Consider the following 19,160-nt stretch of genomic DNA (forward strand, 5'->3'; position numbering starts at 1 on the left):
GTATTGCGACATCAGTTGGCAGATAGAAATACTCCAGCGTAGCAGGGTTTCTAATACTCTAAACACACTTAAAAAAAAATCCTCCTTGTCTTGGCTAAACTAAATTTCTAATGGTGAAAATGATGTCCCACGACACTGGAACAGAGGAAATTATGGACGACAGTAGAGAGGCTTACGTGCAATGCATTCTGGTATGTATAGGTGCTGTGGGAAAGACTGAGCAGGAGAATGTCAATTTCTCTGTCAGTTTAGGAGTGAGAGGGGTGCCCCGGTGGCTCACCTGGTAGAGCATGTACCACATAAGGCTGAGTCCTTACAGAGTTCGAATCCGCCCTGGGCCCTTTGCTGCATGTCATCCCCTCTCTCCCCTACCTTTCCCGTCTCTTTCTCGACTATCAAATAAAAAGGCGGAAAATGAAAAAAAAAATTAGTGCAGTGAGGACTTTATTGCTTCATTCCACTATATTTCTCATCAGTACCGATTGCACATACACAAACCATTAAGTTGCCAGTTTTGTTTCTTGGACAAGTGTGCCCATTTTTGTATGGAAGATGAGCACTGAGCTACACTACAGAAGCTCCTGTTCATGGAGTCTGCCATTGCTGTTGTTGTGCAACATAAACGTCACAAAACGTCATCAAATATTTCCTGCCAAAAGAAGATGGGATTGTGAAAAAGGTCTATTTCAACACATCAGGATCTGAAGGGCTGGGAAGACGGTGATGGTTGAAAGGCTCTGTTCTAGCTCTGCTGTGTTCATGCTAGGGATAAATAATGGACGGGTTTTAAGAGAACTTGTATGTGATTCTGCGGGTACCCAAACCAGTTTGGGACCAAACCAAAATCTCATATGCAGTTAGAATACCAAGACCGGAAAAAAGTTTAACTGTACAAAGTCTAAACAAACAAAAAAAAAACTTTTCCAATGACGGTGGATAATCCAGTCACACTTCTTTTGTTAAATGATATCTAAAACGTTTTATTTTTAGACAAAACTCATCTCAAGAACCAATTAAGAGACAGTTGTTGGTTGATTTGTCCAACAGTGGTGCATTAACAGTGGATTTAAGTCCCATCCGACCATGTAAAGGGTTGGACTGTTCTCAAGAAACTAGAATGTTCCATGGAAAACAAGTGAAAAATCTGTGCCATTAAAAAAAAAGAAGTGGGTATCAAAGGCTTTATTTTACTACTACAGTTGAAATCAAAAGTCCCGAATGACCTGTTGTCAGTCACTCTGGTTCTCAAGATCAACTCGATAACTGAATCGAAAAAAAAAAAAGATTCCAGTGCAAGGCTAATTTAGTGTACCTACAGAATATCAGCGAACACAAACAAATGGATTACATAACATGTCTTCCCACCCATCTCTCAATTGAAGTGTTGAACAAATACCAGAGCGGCAGAAAGAAAGCGAGAAAAAAAAAGGGATTGAATGGGAGTTTTAACCTCAAACGGTCATCAAACAGCCGGGTTGACATTGCCACATAAACGTTGGCAAACGGCTCGACAGGTTTTACTGAGAGATTATTAACTTTTCCATACAAAATCTGTTCGATAATCTGCGTTGACTATTTTAAGTTATCTGCCCCAGGGCAGATTATGTTGCAAGAGGGTTTTTTTTTCGCCAAATCTCATTGACATGGAATATTAAAAATATTGACATAAGATGTAAAAAAAAAAAAAAAGTCAAGTATTAATTCCAATACATTCTTTTCATTTCCGTACACACATGAACACGTTTATAAAACAGATATTTACACAGGACAGAGAGGGGGAACAGATCCACACCTCCATCCACCTCCTCTTCAAAGTTCATACCTCTAAATGTTTTTGTTGTTATTGTTGATGTCCCTGGCCAATCTGGCCTGGGAACATCTTGGGATCCCCCAGCTGGAGGGTGTTGTTGTTGTTGCTGGCAAATTCATGGTTGCGTTTCATATTTGGAAAGGAAACCACTCTCAGGAAGGAATTTTAAGTTCTGCTGATTTGGAGGTCCAATTATGACTGTGCTTCCATGTAAGCATGTGTATATGTGTTGTGTGTGTGTGTGTGTTAATTCTGGTGCCGTTTCATGTGCAGGGCCAGGTGGTCGGAGCGTGAGAAACAGCGGTTGCAGGCAATACATTTGAACGGCTTGGCCCCTGTGTGCTTCCGGTAGTGTCGGGTCAGCTCATCCGAGCGGGCGAAGCGCCAGTCACAACTCTCCCAGGAACAGCGGTAGGGTTTCTCTCCTGGACAAGTGAGAGGGACAGAGAGAGAGAGGAAGAAGGGAAGAGAAATGTTGAAGGTACAATCCTTAATCCAAATGTAAACCAACAGGTCACCCCGCTACCAAACTACAAACCCCAGCATTAGAAGCTGCTGTCACTACCAAATTGATTGACAGGTCCCTTAATACAACAATACTGACAATAAACAACAAAATCTGAGTTTCTGATGTTTTCTGAAACTTTAAAAAGTTTGTTCACATCTCTAATGGTTATAAAGACTGGAGTAAAACAGACCCACATTTTCAATTACCATGGGGTGAGAAAAACACAAAATTATTATTTTACATCTATAACTCAAACTCTTTAGTTGCATGTAAATGTACCTCCATTCATATTAAATGGAGGTACATTTAATCTGTGATTCAATGAATCACAAACCCCAATGAATCACAGATTGGGCCTTTAACCCTTTACATATTGAATATTTTCAGATTATACATCTTCATTTTTCAAAGAGATAAGTATAGGGAAACAGTTTTGGCATAAGTGCATTAACAGACTGGGATAAAAAAAATAAAAAAAATGACCCAAGTATTTTGTGATATACACTGGCGCCATTTCCAAATCTGATGCCATACCTGTCTGTGAATCTTCTCATTCATCCAGGTCATGGTTATCCAAAGGAATTGAATCAAGTGCAACTGGACTTGGTTATATATCCATGAAGACGTTTCGCCTCTCACTTGATTCAGTTCCTTTGGATGATGCCATACTGTTTCATTAACAAAACTAGAAAGACCAACTACACTGATGGAACAGACACTCAACTGAAACATGAAATAACGATTGACTTTTAATGCCACCGATAATGAACAAAATCTCAAACCAGCAGAGCGTTAAACGGGGCTATGATGCGTTCCATTAATAAATTTTAGATAGATTTAGTACAAATACACAAGAGACATTTAGCCACATAATCAAACATGAAACAAGTGCTTCAGGGCTGGTATAAAATGTTTTAGGCAGCCGAAATTAGTTTGAAGCAAAAATCATCAAAGATAACTTTTTTTCCCTTTGTTTTTAGGTCAACATGATAATGTATGTGATGATAAGCCACAGCTGTATGAAAACAAGTGACAAATATGTGTGGCCTAAAGGCCAGCACAAGTAAATGTCTCCATGAAGCCACGTAGAGAACTGGTGTACATTCAATTGAACAATTCACTAACTCAAAACAGTAAACTGGAAATGTGTCAATCTGGTTTTCGGGTTAATCATAACACTGAGATAGCCCTAGCAAAAGTAGTCAATGACATCAGGCTACATCTAGATGTCAGTAAACCTTCAGTGTTGGTGCTATTCAATTTGAGTACTGCTTTTGATACATCCATCCATTATCCGAACTGCTTATCCTGCTCTTAGGGTCGCGGGGATGCTGGAGCCTATCCCAGCAGACATCGGGCAGCAGGCAAGGAGACACCCTGGACAGGCCACAAAATTGATCACAAAATTATTTTAAATAGACTGAGGGATCACATTGGACCATTTAGTACTGTGGTTTTCCTCTGATCTTCCTGGCAAAGAGTTCATTGTTGCAGTTGAGAACTCCTCCAAAATAACCTGTGGGGTTCCCCAAGGATCAATTTAGGGTCACTTTTTAATCTATACAGGTTACCCCTCGATGATGTCATCAGAAGACATCTCATCTCTTTCCATAGTTATACCGATGAGAACTTTATATGTGGCCGTGTCTCCTGATCACGCAGGACCAATTGATTCCCTGTTTAAATGTATTTTAGATATTGTCTAGGTGTCACAAAACTTTTTACAGCTCAACCAGGATAAAATGGACATTTTATTCATAGGTTCTAAAGCTCAGAGAGAAACTGGTCGCAAAATTTAATTCCCTTTGACTCACCCCAAGCCATCAAGCAAGAAACCTTGGTGTGGTTGTTGACTCAGAGATTAACTTTAAGGTCCATGTGGGGTCTGTCACCAAATCTGCTTTTATCACTTCAAAAATATTGCTAACGTGTGACCATTTCTGTCCTTGAGTGACACAGAGAGACTAATGCATGCTTTTATATCAAGCAGGCTGGACTGTTGTAATGCTCTCCTACCTAGCCTACCTGTTAGGTCCAGTAGATTGTAAGACTAGTCGAGGACAGACACACATGACCAAACGCATACTGCCTGGTGGAAATAACAAACAAGTTTCCACAGTTGATGCAGTGTTCACCAGTCACTCATGCGACTTCAACAAAGTGTAGCCACAATATTATCAGTGTACCGCCTTCAATTCAATAAGTAAAATGTGTACACCAATCTGGAGTTGAAGTTCCACCTCACTCATGGCAGCCTAATGTTGCAAAACCCATCCCATAATTTAGTCCGTTTGGGAAAAAAATGCAGACAATCTTACCAGATTCGCACAAAACATGAAGTAGATTGGCAACAATAGCTGTGAATGCGGTGGCCATTATGCTTCGTTAGCTCACAACCCACAAAATGCTTGAGCTCAAAGTTGATGACGACACCGAGGCTAACACCGATACATTGCAGGGCCCTGGAGCGTTCCGTCACTACACATCAATATTTGAATGCCTGATACGGTCACTCAAAGTTGTAGTCCGTTTGCAGCTTTGGGCTTCAAGGAAAGGCTAGCAATACAAACTAGTGCTGGTCCACGGAGCTGTGAGGCGTTTAGGTGACGCAGAAAAATCCCCGCTCAGCCCCACGAGAAAGCAATTGAATTCAGACAAATTTCAGGCACACTTAAATTTAACTATGAAAACAAATTATGATTTTGACAGGGCCAGCAGAGAAGGCCCCGATAGCCCACCACTCTATATGTGTGTGTGTCTGTGTATGTGTGTGCATGCTGGTGACTTGCATGGCTCCCCCGAATGTCAACACACTTTTTGCCCCCACGAAGCTGAACAACATGGCAACATCTGACTGCACCAACTTTTAAGACAACAGACTTTTTATTTCCAGTTTAATTTGCATGGCACACAAATGTATATGCACACACACACACAAAAGAAGAATAGGTTTACATACAGAGTCAGAAATACAAATACACGCACAGCCAAACAAGTCGCAAGATGTTTGAGTTGTTTTGCTCTGCCTCTTCGGTCAAGACACACCTTTGTTTACTCTTGAGAAATTTGTCCATAGTGAGTCAAGAGTGTGCATGTGTGTAAAAAGTATACAACTACTGTCGTACAAAAAATAAATCTTTTAACTCCAATTCCTGTTTGAGTTTTTAACCAAAACAAATGAACTTTGTGCTTCTTTGAGTTTCGTGTTCTCATGGTCACAATGGCATTAAAAAAAAAAAAATCACAAAAGTTTGAAAATAAATGAGGAAATGATAAATCAGTGGCGGCACTACTGAAACTTCATGACCAAGTTTGTCTGGCTGCAGTGACAAGCGTGTGCGAGAGAGTTTTGTTTGTTGTGTTTCTAAGCGGTCCTCTGACGGGTCGGATTGAGAAACTGCCCTGTATAAAGTCTTTCCATCGTCTGTCAACCTCCCTTCCCCTCCCCTCTACCACTCTGAAATCCAACCATTTCCCCTTTCCAACCAAAACAGACAGGTAGGCAATACGGCACCAACTTTGAGTGAGCAGGAGTGTAGTGTGATGCAGTGTTACGCTACAACACTGAGTAACACACACCTTTATTTACACACCTCCATGTGTCAGGACTGAAGCACGTATGGAGTATTTATACACAGATTGGTAGAGATAAGTGGATAGATAAGGTGAGAGAACGAGAGAGAGACAACACCCACCCAATTATGAATTAATTTTTTGATTTTTTTTGTTTTGTTTTCTAACTCATTCATAAAGTTGACATTTTGAAAAAGAATGGTTTCGATCCGACAGTGGTGAAATGAGTTTCTGTACGTGTGTGTGTGTGTGTGTGTGAGGACACAAATATGAGCTCTGCCCTGCGTTGCTCAACCCCTCCATTAAAGCATGTATTTTACGATGCACCGATAAGGTTGACCAGAAAGCAGAGGAGGAAAACTAAACAAAAAAAAAGAAGAAGAAAAAAATGTGGCGTTCAGCTTGGATTGTGACAGTCAAACACTCCAGCGGTTATCTTCGCTGCAGGGAGGGCCTGGTCAACATTAGATTAGATTAAATGAAACTTTAATAATCCCTCGGGGGAGCTGGATGGTTACAAGAGGAGATAACAGAAAGTGGTGCAGAGGAAACGGCAGCATATATCTTGTTTAGAGACACGCAGCAAAGTGGACATTAAACACTCGGCAGGTGTAGTAACCCCTCGGCTGTATTAGGTAAAGAGATAAGCAGAATAAATAGCATTACTGCCCGGGCCCGCCATCTGTAAACATAGCGATACTGGTCAACATACTGGCTAAAATACTTGTTGATATACGTACTGGTTGAAGTGCTTTGGGTGTCTAGAAAAGTGCTATATAAATGTGATGATGATGAGATATACCGGTTGACATACTGGTCAACATACCAGTTGATATAGATACTGGTTGAAGTGCTTTAGGTGTCTAGAAAAGTGCCATATAAATGTAACGATGATGATGATGATATACTGGTCGACATTCTGATCAACATACTGGTCGATATACTGGTCAACATACTGATCAACATCTCACAACAGCCACACCAGACAACTCGGATGCACAAATTGACATTTAACCGAAGACACAAATTTGATGAGCAATTCTTAAACCTCCACAGCAGGACTCAAAACTAACTCTCTCTCACACACACCATGTTTGTGTGTACTAAATGAACAGACTTGTGCTGCTGACCAGTTTGTATTTCAGTCATTTTGAATGAGTGCTGTTGACCTTTGCCACCAGCTTCCACTTCATATTGTATCTTCCACATCTCAGGAGCACCAGAAGACATGGCTGCCATCCTCACTATGAATGCGAACACTCGCATGTCTCCAGTTTATAAGGAGAAGTGATTTTTGGAGTAAACCATTATTCATATGGACGGGGGTTTTGTTCACATGTCAACAGAGCGGCGAGGTTCTTTTCAATGGTGACGCTCAGTGAACAGGTGTGTTTGATTTTGCTCTATAGTTCCCCAACTCCCCACCCCTCATCTTCATCATCATCATCCCTGAGTGTTTGCAAACCGGCTAGTGAGACAAAACTGCACATATGGACATACTGAGCAAACAAACCTCATACCAGAGCCAACAAGCTGCCCAAAGAGGTCTCATGCAGGCACTAAGCTGTTCATTCTCTCCATCGATGCATCCACTGTTCAATCATTTCTCTTATTGTTCATTTAGCCCGTCATCCATCCATTTGCCATCACCTGCCCGTGGATCTATTCATCTGCCATCTGTCCATTACATTCAGTTCTTACACCGACCTGTTTTCTTCTTACCGTTTACAGGCACTCACTGTTGTTTTTTATCACTGTTCTTTATTCTGCTCTTCTTTCTTGTGCTCATTCATTTGCTCTGATAGCAGAAGGTGAAATGCTGGACGGCCATTAGAGGGATGTGTACATGATAGTGTGTTATTTATTCAGGTGGTCCATTAGAACCCACTAGAAACCGTCAAAAGCATTCTCCCTAAGAAAGACACGTTGATGTACTTTGACTGCACACATGGACACACCCATGCACACACACGCACAAAACAGCCACACAAAATGCACATGCATAAAAAACCTCCGCCCTGCAAACTGCCACACACACACCCACACACCCCCATACATACACAAACACACAACCCACATATATCCACACGCATACACACATCCACCCCCCCCCACACACACACACACTTAAACAAAACAAACCATATACAGTCAAACACCAAACACACGCTCACATGCGTGTGCTGTAGTAAACGCATGTCAGGCAGCACATTAGTCAGCAGGCGACAAAGCTTTTGTTAACGGCTGCTTTGAATTTTAAAACTGTATTTACTCAGAAACAAGCAGACACACTTAGACCTGCTGCATCCAAAATGGCCAACTGAAACGTGGGAAAAAAAACTGCCCTGTGTGTGTGTGTGTGTGTGTGTGTGTGTGTGTGTGTGTGCGTGTGTGTGTGTGCGTGTGTGCGTGCGTGTGCATGCTTAAAGCTCTTGTAGAAAATCGGAGGTTATTTCACAGAAAAGGTGTGGGACAGTCATGGCTGCTCTCACATCATCAGAATAAGTTAATGTGAAGTGAGGGGGGCGGGGGTCTTCCAGGAATTTGAATCTAAACTACTGGAATGAGAAGTATGAGATCCATCTAATATCAGAGAATTAGCATGAAAACAACCACAGGCCATGTTCTACCAGTCCCAGTCAGGTAGTCAGGGGCAGTGTGTTGCAGAACGTCAGGTAAAAGCCTTCACAAGTGTCACATATGGAAACCAAGGACGCCAGAGACGGATCTTTCCAGAAATGACCCATCAGCTCGAACCTTAAACCAGTTCACTGTCATTGCTTTAACATTTGTACCGTTGAGCAAATAATTGTGGCCTGTTACAACCAACCAACCCAACCAAGTCTGAGTCCGAAGAAATACACGTGTCTTTTGTGTGTGTGTGTGTGTGTGTGTGTGTGTGTGTGTGTGTGTGTGTGTGTGTGTGTGTGTGTGTGTGTGTGTGTGTGTGTGTGTGTGGAGAAACAGAATGTCTAATCAGGCCCGAGGGTTGATATGTGGCTGAGGAGAAAAGAGGAGGATTACCTCGTCCTGAACTGTTGTTCAGTTTTACGTTTTGTTGGTAATAGCATCCCCTAATAAAAATAACAAAAAATGCAAACAGTTTTCTTGATTGTAGTAGTTCTATAATCTCATAACAGAACATTGGATTATTGTAATGGCAATGCAAAGTTGAAGTAGCAAATAACCATAAATAGCCCACTGCAGGGTAGCCACATGTGGTAAAACTTAATGAATGCTCATTTAGACCTATTAGTAATGTTGATAGGCTGGCGACAGTAGTGGCAACAGGCATGGGTGCAAGTCCACGAGTACTGGGATGGCATCCAGCGCTTTAACTGTGCCTCTGTCCACAGGGTTAGTGGTTCTGTCAGGGAGGGCATCCCATGTCAAATTTTTGCCAAATCATTATGTGGATTGACAAGACCACCATCGACGCTGTGCCCTCACAGGGGCCGCGGCACGGGGGGTGTCAAACAAGCTGAAAGAAGAAGAAGAAGTAGTGTTCATAGGCTAATTTAGAGTTAAGGGTCTGTCTTACCTTCTCTATAGGGCTCAAATGTGTCTTGCAGCTCCAGACAGATTTTTTATTTTTTGGCCAAAAGTGGCTCCCTTGATAGTAAAGCTTGCCGACCCCTACCCTAGAAGGAACAACGTCTCTTTGGAGGCAAGAACAAGGAAACCCCTCCCGGTTGTTTTTTTTTTAAACTCCGTAAAGCAGGGACGCCTTCAAAGGAGACATTCAAGATTGTCATAGGGAGAAAACTTGTTCAGCCTTGGTGCTGCGGCAAAATAAATTGAGGGGTATGAAGAAAGCTGGTGTTATATTAATGCCTGCAGCCGACCTACGCACAAAGCCGTACGCTAACCGAAGGGGGGTATCAATCAACTGCGCTCATACACACGCCAGAGTAGGCAGCACCATTCACAGATCTCCAGCCGTTTACCTGAACTGTTCTCCGCCCAAGGCTTGAAGTCCAAAAGTCAAACGTTCAAATTCCACAGAAGTCACATCGGAAACACCTGACGGATGCACCACAGCTTACTGCTGCGCCGCAGAGGCAGAGACACCTACGAGAAACGACTCGCGTTTCAAACTACCCTCCATGCACCTGCTCAAAAGTGCACACATGCAGGCGCACACACGCGCAGACACCACAAGCAGAGAGTCTAATCAGTACAAAATAAATGCAAAGGTACATGCAAATGTGTATGTTGGCCAGTTTAACTCAGCAAATGGAGCGCAGACCTTACTCAGCCGTGGCTGGAGGTCTCCATTCTCACTGGTCAGCGAAGAGGGAATGCGGTAGACCGACCGACCGACAGGATAGACAGACGGACAGATAGATCGAAGTTTGTCCTTTTTGAGGAAATTTGTGTCCCCAGCCTGTACGCCACACTACAAGCTCCCTACAGCAGAATACAAGTTTCCCTTCATACACACATACTAACATATACGCCTTCATACCAGGTGTGTGGGAAGGTGTTTTAAGTAGGGGGGCTGCCAACTAAAACGAAAAGTATTGTGGTGAGCCGGCGTCGAAGAATGAGTCGAGAGGCGGAGGTCTCTCTTTAATCGCAAGTCCTGTGCCCCGTACACCGCATGACCCCGGGGGGGGGGGGGGGTTGCTCTTTTATTTCACACTGGCCAGAATGGACCAGAACTGACAACTGCCTACCAACAGAGGGATCTTTGCTTCGAATCCCCGCGTTGCCTCCGGCTTGGTCGGGCGTCTACAGACACAATTGGCCGTGTCTGTGGGTGGGAAGCCGGATGTGGGTATGTGTCCTGGTCGCTGCACTAGCGCCTCCCCTGGTCGGTCGGAGCACCTGTTCAGGGGGGAGGGGGAACTGGGGGTAATAGCGTGATACTCCCATGTGCTACGTCCCCCTGGTGAAACTCCTCACTGCCAGGTGAAAAGAAGCGGCTGGCGACTCCACATGTATCGGAGGAGACGTGGTAGTCTGCAGCCCTCCCCGGATCAGCAGAGGGGGTGGAGCAGTGACCGGGATGGCTTGAAAGAGTGGGGTAATTGACCAGGTACAATTGGGGAGAAAATCCCCCACCCCAAAAATAGGAGAACTGACAATGCTACGAGTCTCCCCCCCCCCAATGTCCCAAGTGGCGACATCAGTCCCAGTCACGGTCCTACAGTCAGTTAGTCAGTAAATGGTCTCCTACTTAGTCTGAATCGAACCCCCAAAACAACAACACAAGAATAACCACAACATGAACACCACATCGTTAAAACACAATTTTAAATCTAACGTTAACAGTCCCATCAGCCATTGCGCAACCCCAGCGCAGACCCGCCCACAGTCAGAGCGACCGCCTCCCCCAGTGGCTACAGTCTGACGTCATTGTTGTGTTTGTAAGGAGAGTGTGTAGCCGATTTGGAATGGAGTGTTTACTCACTTTATTATCAAAACTGTACTTTCCACGCAGCCCTAGCCCACCGTTTAAAATAAAGTTATGCTTTATTTGTTCTGTATGTGTACGCTAGGAAAAGTTTGGCATGCTGCTGGGTCTCTAAGATGTTACACAGCCACCTGCCAGGGGGGGCTGCAGCACCCCCCCAGCCCCCCTTCCCACGCTAATGCTTCATCCGGTTACACAGGTTCTACCACATACTAAAGCACATGTGCATGTCATTTAATGGCACACTGGGGCAACAGGTAGGGATGAGCACTATTAGTGGGGTAGCTTATTTAAAGCTGCTATAATAGAGGGGGCAAAACCTCTGCCGACGCGGGTTTTCTTGCTAGTTATAGAGCGATATCTGCCACCAGATGGGAGTAATGCGAGGAACATACTGAGGGGTTGCCTTGGGTCATGTGACATAGTGAGCGTTGTAAGTTGGTAGTTGTGTTTGTAGTCATGGCATATCCCGCAAAAGGAAAAAAAACAACAAAAACAGGTTTATTCAAACAATTGGCAGGTACGGGTTTATCAGGCCAGGTTAAAAAAGGTGAAAGGCCTTGTGGATAGGAACGTGGAACAAGAGCTGCGAGTGAGACAGAGAATAGACCGATAGTAGACACATTCATTCAACCCAACCGCACAATAGACAGAATCTAAAAAGATAGTGGAGGAAACTGAGCATGATGTGCACCCATCCTGCCTTCTGCAGAACTACTGACAAGACAGGCAAAAAATATACCCAAGTGGATTCAGACTCGACCTAATTTCACTCCTACTAGTGTTATTCTCCAGAGCCAAAAAGAAGAGAGGGCTGAACTAAAGGTCATTTACCAGAGCATTAAAAGTCACATGAATGTTTTGTAGGCTTCATTTAAGGTCACCAGCTTGTTATAAAACTCATTTCTGTGGAGTGAGACACCTTTCACTCAGACACAACAAAACAGAACAGCGACTTAAAGGAGTAGTTTGCATTTTATTTTGCCTCTCTATTCTATTTGTCGCCTCTCGTGTAGTCCTACTGTAGATTTCATTTTCACAGTCATCCGTCCTTTCAGTTCAATGGAAAGATGCTCAGGAATGTAATTTGATCGCTACAGACGTCACCTGTACGGAAACGTTTAGTGTGCGGGGCCCCATGAAAACAAGGAATATTTTGAACTTTTGAAGTCAGTCTCATTCATCCTCAGTGTTCATGTAGTCCAAATGTAGGTTTCATATTCACACTCATCCATCTTTCTGTTCATGCTGGATACACAGCTCCAGCTTCTCATCTACACTTCAATGTAATGAATGGAGGACAATGCCACAATCCTCCTTTAGGGTGAAAAAACATCCCATGGTTCAGGTGAAGCTAACATGATGCTACACAAGTCTGACCTACTGAATACAGTGGCCGTTATATACATTTACACGGATTTTTATTGTTAAATTCTCTTAGTGTTTGGTGTCATGGTGGAGCGCCTCCTGCTGGTAGTTTCTTGTAGGCTGTGTTGTAGGAAGTAACACATTAGGAAAAACACCATAGCCTACCATAATTAATGATGACAATGGTGACAACAACGACGACGACAGCAACCCCACTACCAACACCACCAACAACAAATTGGATTTAAAAGCATCTTTCAAGGTACCCAAGGACACTGGAAAGAATGAATTTAAAACATAAAAAGGGGGGAGGGAGGGCCCAGATGAGGAGAGAGCTCAACTCATTGGGTGAAAAGGAGGTTTATTTGCCGCTGAAAGCCTCTCTGAAGAGGTGGGTATTGAACTGAGCCTTAAAGCTGGAGTTAGATTCAGCATTTCGGATGGAGTTCAGGAGACCGTTCCAAAGCTCAGGGTTAGCTACGCTGAAGGGCTGGTCCCCGCTGATCTGAGCCTGGTTGTGGGAGGCTGGTGGTGGGGAGGGCTGGGAGGCTGGTGTCAAAGGAGGGCTGGGAGGCTGGTGGCAGAGGAGGGCTGGGAGGCTGGTGGCAGAGGAGGGCTGGGAGGCTGGTGGTGGGAGGGCAGTGGCAGAGGAGGGCTGGGAGGCTGGTGGTGGGGAGAGCTGGGAGGCTGGTGGTGGGAGGGCTGGGAGGCTGGTGGTGGGGAGGGCTGGGATGCTGGTGGTGGGGAGAGCTGAGAGGAGCGAGAAGGTGTGTAGCTAGAGAGGAGGCTGGTGGTGAGGAGGGCTGGGAGGTTGGTGGTGGGGAGGGCTGGGATGCTGGTGGCAGAGGAGGGCTGAGAAAGTGTGTAGCTAGAGAGGAGGCTGGAGAGGTAGATGGGGTCTTCTCTGTGGAGAATGTAGACCATCTCATTTTTTCGGGTTTGGAAACGGGGACATGTTAGACCACAGAATGCTTCGGAGAAAACCAAACGGTAAATTGTGTCCCAAGTTTTTTTGTTTTTTGGGGGGTGGGTGGGTGGGGAGGGGGGGTATGGTTTCAAAAGGAGAATTGCTCTTCCACGACCGCTTTAACTGACAAAATTCCTGATGACTATAGACAGGTCCATATTGGTGGATGAATTCATTAATGTTTCTTCTACTGTAAAAACTATTTCCATTTTCATTCACTTTCAAATCAAACTGGCCAACAAACAAATAAATGTGGAGCCAATAAACGGGGATCTGACAAACACACTGGTCTGCTTTATAATCACACGAGAGGGAAGGAGGTGTGGGAAAACAACAGTTAAACCGGCTTCCCACCCTGAATAGATCCTCCTTTAGACGATGACATGAGGTCTATTCTCTACCCCCCCCCTTTCCGTTTTGCACAAGGGATCTCCATAGTCCAGGTCTCTGAGACTGCTGGGAATCCACGTGGCTCACTTTACAGAAATGAACGCATCGAAACTATCTGTTCTCTCCTCTCTCTCTCTTTCTCTCTCTCTTTCTTTCTTTCTTTCTTTCTTTCTCTTTCTCAAGTCCCTGCTCTCCCCGCTTCCTTTCCTCTGAAAGAGGAGCAGGAATAACTGGTTTGGCCTTCGCCCTGATTGCATGTTTTCCTTCTTTTTGTCTTGCCTTGCTCTGCTGCTTTCTGTCTGTCGGTTTCTCCCTTTCTCTCTCTGTGTGTGTGTGTGTGTCTTTCGCTCTCTGTTTCTCACTCTCTCTCTCTCTGTCTGTCTCTATCTGTGTCTGTCTCTCTCTCATCCGTCTGTCTCTTTGTGTCTGTCTCTCTCTGTGTCTGTCTGTCTCTCTGTCTCTGTGTGTGTCTCTCTCTCTGTCACGCTGTGTCTGTCTGTCTCTCTGTCCGTCTGTCTCTGTGTTCGTCTCTCTCTCGCGCGGTCTCTTTCTGTCTCTCTCTCTGTGTCAGTCTCTCTCTCATCTGTCTGTCTCTCTCTCATCTGTCTGTCTCTTCGTGTCTGTCTCTCTGTCTCTGTGTGTGTGTCTCTCTCTCTCTGTCACGCTGTGTCTGTCTGTCTCTGTGTTCGTCTCTCTCTCGCGCGGTCTCTTTCTGTCTCTCTCTCTGTGTCAGTCTCTCTCTCTCGCGCGGTCTCTCTGTCTCTCTGTGTCAGTCTCTCTCTCTCGCGCGGTCTCTTTCTGTCTCTCTCTCTGTGTCAGTCTCTCTCTCTCGCGCGGTCTCTTTCTGTCTCTCTCTCTCCGTGTCAGTCTCTCTCTCTCGCGCGGTCTCTTTCTGTCTCTCTCTCTGTGTCAGTCTCTCTCTCTCGCGCGGTCTCTTTCTGTCTCTCTCTCTGTGTCAGTCTCTCTCTCTCGCGCGGTCTCTTTCTGTCTCTCTCTCTGTGTCAGTCTCTCTCTCTCGCGCGGTCTCTTTCTGTCTCTCTCTCTGTGTCAGTCTCTCTCTCTGTGTCAGTCTCTCTCTCCGTGTCTGTCTGTTTGGCAGAGTCTGTCCAGGCATGTGTAAACAGGGTGCAGACAGAACAGTGAATGTAACTTTCGTACTCTCTTTATTCCTCGTCTGCGTGTTCGCCGGTGTTGTTATCGTTTCTGGGCGTATCGAAACTGCTCGCATGGCAACAAAGCAAACAAACGGAGGGGAATCAAAGTCGCGGCCGACCAATCGGAGGGGCTGCAGAGGAGAACCCGACAGGTTTCTCCTCTTCGTCTCAAAGCGCCGCCGCGGCCTGAAACAACACACCTTTAACCCTTCGCCGCTGGCGCGCTTCGTTCAAGTCCCCCTTCACGCCGCCGGAAAACCAGCGGCTCCTCTCCCCGGGCGCCACATGAACACAACATACGAGACCGAAGATGGCACACACACACACACACACACACATAAAAATAAATAAATAAATAACGCAATGCTGCCCAATGGTAGAAAGGCAATGAAACAAACAAACAAGACTTCATAAAGACCAACCAAGACGGCTCTTCCCCGTCTGGAGTAGATCCACTTATTGTGTTTATCCATCCAGATTAATACACACACCCTCACACTAAGACTGCTTAATTACTTCTACCACCCAACTGTCTCGGCTCATCGCAGCTCGTTGGTTTTGTGCGTCAGTCAGCGCGACCTGAACACGTTGTCGTACCCGTCGTAACGCCGAGCTGTGCGCGGCTGCACCAGCCGCTTCTCCGTCAGTGCCGTCAGCCGTTTGTGTTAAAGGTACAACCCTAAATTCAAACGTCAACTAAAGGCTCACTCCGCCACCAAGACACAAACCGCAGGAGGGACGGTCTCGTGATAAAAACGCCACTTACCGACTCCCTTGTAGGTCACTTTGGAGAACAACGTCTGAAAAACGAGCGAATGTAACCCCAAACAACAACCACACCCGAGTTCCTAGTGTGATGATGTAAAGGGTGTGTTCACGTCGCTAATGGTTGTCAAGATTGGAGTCAAACGGACCCGCATTTTCGGTCGCCATCGGTGGAGAAAGACACGACACGCTACACATCTGTATCTCAAACTCTTCAGTTATGGATGTAAATCATTTCATAATCCCAGGTTGGGCCTTCAGCACAACGTTGATAACATTTGTGTTTAACCGTTTCTGATTGGAGGAAAACCTGCAACGAGCGTCCCTGTGTGTGTGTATGGTGTGTGTCTGTGCAGGCGGCAGCACGCCGGCTCTGTCACGCCTGTGTGCAGAACCGACCAATCACGTTCACTCTTTTTTGACGGACAGCTCACAGCAGCCACTCGGGTTGGGCTGCGGTTTCCCGCCCTCGGCAGGTGTGTGTGTGTGGCGTCTCACCTGTGTGTGTCCGCTGGTGGGCCTTCAGATGAGAGCTCTTTGTGTAAACTTTGCTGCAGCCTGTTGAAATGAAACAGGGAGGAGGAGGAGGAGGAGGAGGAGGAGGAAACGGGTCAGGCTCACTCGCTTTCAGTACCCAAACACACTGGAAACATGGAAACAGAAGCGAGCAAAGCACTCAGCTTTTCTTTTTTTGCTCTTCCTCCAATTTCTCAGGTATTTATTTATACTTTCAAAAATGGGGAATTATGGGCATCCTGGTAGCATAGTGGTCTATTCTGCTGCCTGCGAACATGGGGATCGCCGGTTCGAATCCCCGTGTTACCTCCGGCTTGGTCGGGCGTCCCTACAGACACAATTGGCCGTGCCTGTGGGTGGGAAGCCGGATGTGGGTATGTGTCCTGGTCGCTGCAATAGCGCCTCCTCTGGTCAGTTGGGGCGCCTGTTTGGAGGGGTTGGGTTGGGGGGGGGACAGTGTGATCCTCCCACGCACTACGTCCCCCTGGTGAAACTCCTCACTGTCAGGTGAAAAGAAGCGGCTGGTGACTCCACATGTATGGGAGGAGGCATGTGGTAGTCTGCAGCCCTCCCCGGATCAGCAGAGGGTGGAGCAGCGACCGGGACGGCTCGTGTAATTGGCCAGATACAACTGGGGAGAAATTGGGGGGGGGGGTTATTCCATTTTACCATCTTACACTGGTGAGGATGGATGTGTCACTCAAAAGGAGATGGACGTAGCAGGGGAAATATCTCTAAGCACGGCGACATGCACCTATCAAACCAGCCATAACGTCAGTGACTCAAATGTGGTTTTTGTTTTCCACCCTTTAGTGTGACCTTTCTGCTGAGGGGTTGTTCTGTTACAGCAGTTTAGTTAGGGACATTTTTCTAAGTCATCTCAACTGTTTTCTGTGACAGGTAGCGGTTCCTTTAAGAAACACAGGAAGTTAGCCTCCCACGTGACTAGTCAGGAAGTGAAGACGCATGGCAGGAAGAACAGCCATTTTTTCAGGATACCTTTTTCCACCAGCAAACATCTGCACAGCTCTTATGCCATTCGTAGCATCGTTGTTTCACCATGCCGCCCTTGTTATGTACAGTTAAACACGTATTGCTAATCAGTAAACCTGCGGACGACGCAGTCTGTCTCCCGAGTTTTGATGAACGCAAGGTGTTAGACTCACTGCCAAGCTGTCAGTACATAACAAGGGCGGCACAGGGGTTTAGATTAATCTACTTGCTTCCAGTGCAATTCAACTTTTCCATTTTTCTTCCAATTAAAAGGGAAATAACCACTAATATCAAAGTTTGCTCCACATAAATGCTGTAGTGACGACACTCCATTAGCAGCCATAATCCTGACCAGTCCTCTGTGTGTCTCTGAAACTGACCGACAATCTGTGAATGTGAAAACTACAACTTGTACTTCCTGGCTTGGTGCATCCTTCAGTGGACTACTTTGAAATAAACTACATTGGAAAACAAAATAAGGCGGCACGGTGGCGCAGTGGTTAGCGCGGTCGCCTTGCAGCAAGAAGGTCCTGGGTTCGAGCCCTGGGGCAGTCCAGCCTTGGGGGTCATCCCGGGTCGTCTTCTGTGTGGAGTTTGCATGTTCTCCCTGTGTCTGTGTGGGTTTCCTCCGGGGGCTCCGGTTTCCTCCCACAGTCCAAAGACATGTAGTTCAGGTGAATCAGCCATACTAAATTGTCCCTAGGTGTGTGTGTGTGTGTGTGTGTGTGTGTGTGTGTGTGTGTGTGTGTGTGTGTGTGTGTGTGTGTGTGTCCCCGCCTGCCGCCCACTGACTGCGGTGATAGGCTCCATCATCCTCATGACCCTGAGAGCAGGATACGCGGTTTGGATAATGGATGGTTGGATGCATGTATGGAAAACAAAATGCAAAGAACTACGCCAGTGACATGATGACTTTGGCGGCATTTCAGAGACCCACAGAACACTGCTCAGTATTATGGCTGCTCATGGAGAGTTATCCCTTCAACATATGTGCAGAGATAATAAACAAAATCACGATTGTCTCCCTTTAACCGAGGTGGTCCTAAAACCAGTGCAGAGATAGAGATGTTAATTATTTTCAAGACATTCCCTCTCTTATCGTCGCACAAATGTTTTTTGCTCCATTTAGTCGAGTGTAAAAATAAGAGTTTAACACAGTGAAAAGTACGTAATCTTTTTTTTTTCTTTTCCTTTTGGTATTTTCCGTTTTAAAATTACATAATCAATTGAATTTCAAGCTGGAAGAGCACCAGCGAGATACTTCAATGTTAAGCTAATGTGGCAAACCAATGTTCACCTCATGCTGGGATAGGGAAAACATTATCAAGATAACCACAGGGAATTTTACACGATACGATATCGATATACATCAGGATATCTGCTTACATATGCAAAAATGCCATGTTTAAGAATCCATCTGAGGTTCATCACATTGAACTGTTTGGTAATGTAAAGTACAATATAAAAGCCAAAACTAGTTTTTAAATGCTCCCACAAATAATTAACACCTCATTTTGTGAGAAATTTTGGGTAATGAAGTCTCATTCTCACTAAATTAGACAGCAAAACTGTGTTTCATATCATTACAATATCCAAATTGCATCTTGATACGTCATTGAAAGATTGTGCCTTGATGCTGGCTCAATAATCCAGGTAAGAAAATCAAAGAAGGTGGAATCAGTTCATGTGGATACAAT

The 19,160-nt window shown here is 45.3% G+C and overlaps 1 protein-coding gene across 1 annotated transcript in view; it reads right to left on the bottom strand.

Annotated features, from left to right (window-relative positions):
• Positions 1 to 412: 412 nt before the first annotated feature.
• klf5l (Kruppel like factor 5 like) overlaps positions 413 to 19,160 on the bottom strand; it is a 41,673-nt gene continuing 22,925 nt past the window's right edge. Inside the window, exons 3-4 of the mRNA XM_056285139.1 lie at positions 16,453 to 16,512; positions 413 to 2,235 (exon numbers count right to left, since the gene is read on the bottom strand). Of these exons, the coding sequence (XP_056141114.1) occupies positions 2,057 to 2,235; positions 16,453 to 16,512 (239 nt within the window). The 3' untranslated portion in view covers positions 413 to 2,056. The remainder of the gene's footprint in view (positions 2,236 to 16,452; positions 16,513 to 19,160) is intronic.

Source organism: Lampris incognitus, chromosome 8, assembly GCF_029633865.1.
Source record: "Lampris incognitus isolate fLamInc1 chromosome 8, fLamInc1.hap2, whole genome shotgun sequence".
NCBI classification, from domain to species: domain Eukaryota; kingdom Metazoa; phylum Chordata; class Actinopteri; order Lampriformes; family Lampridae; genus Lampris; species Lampris incognitus.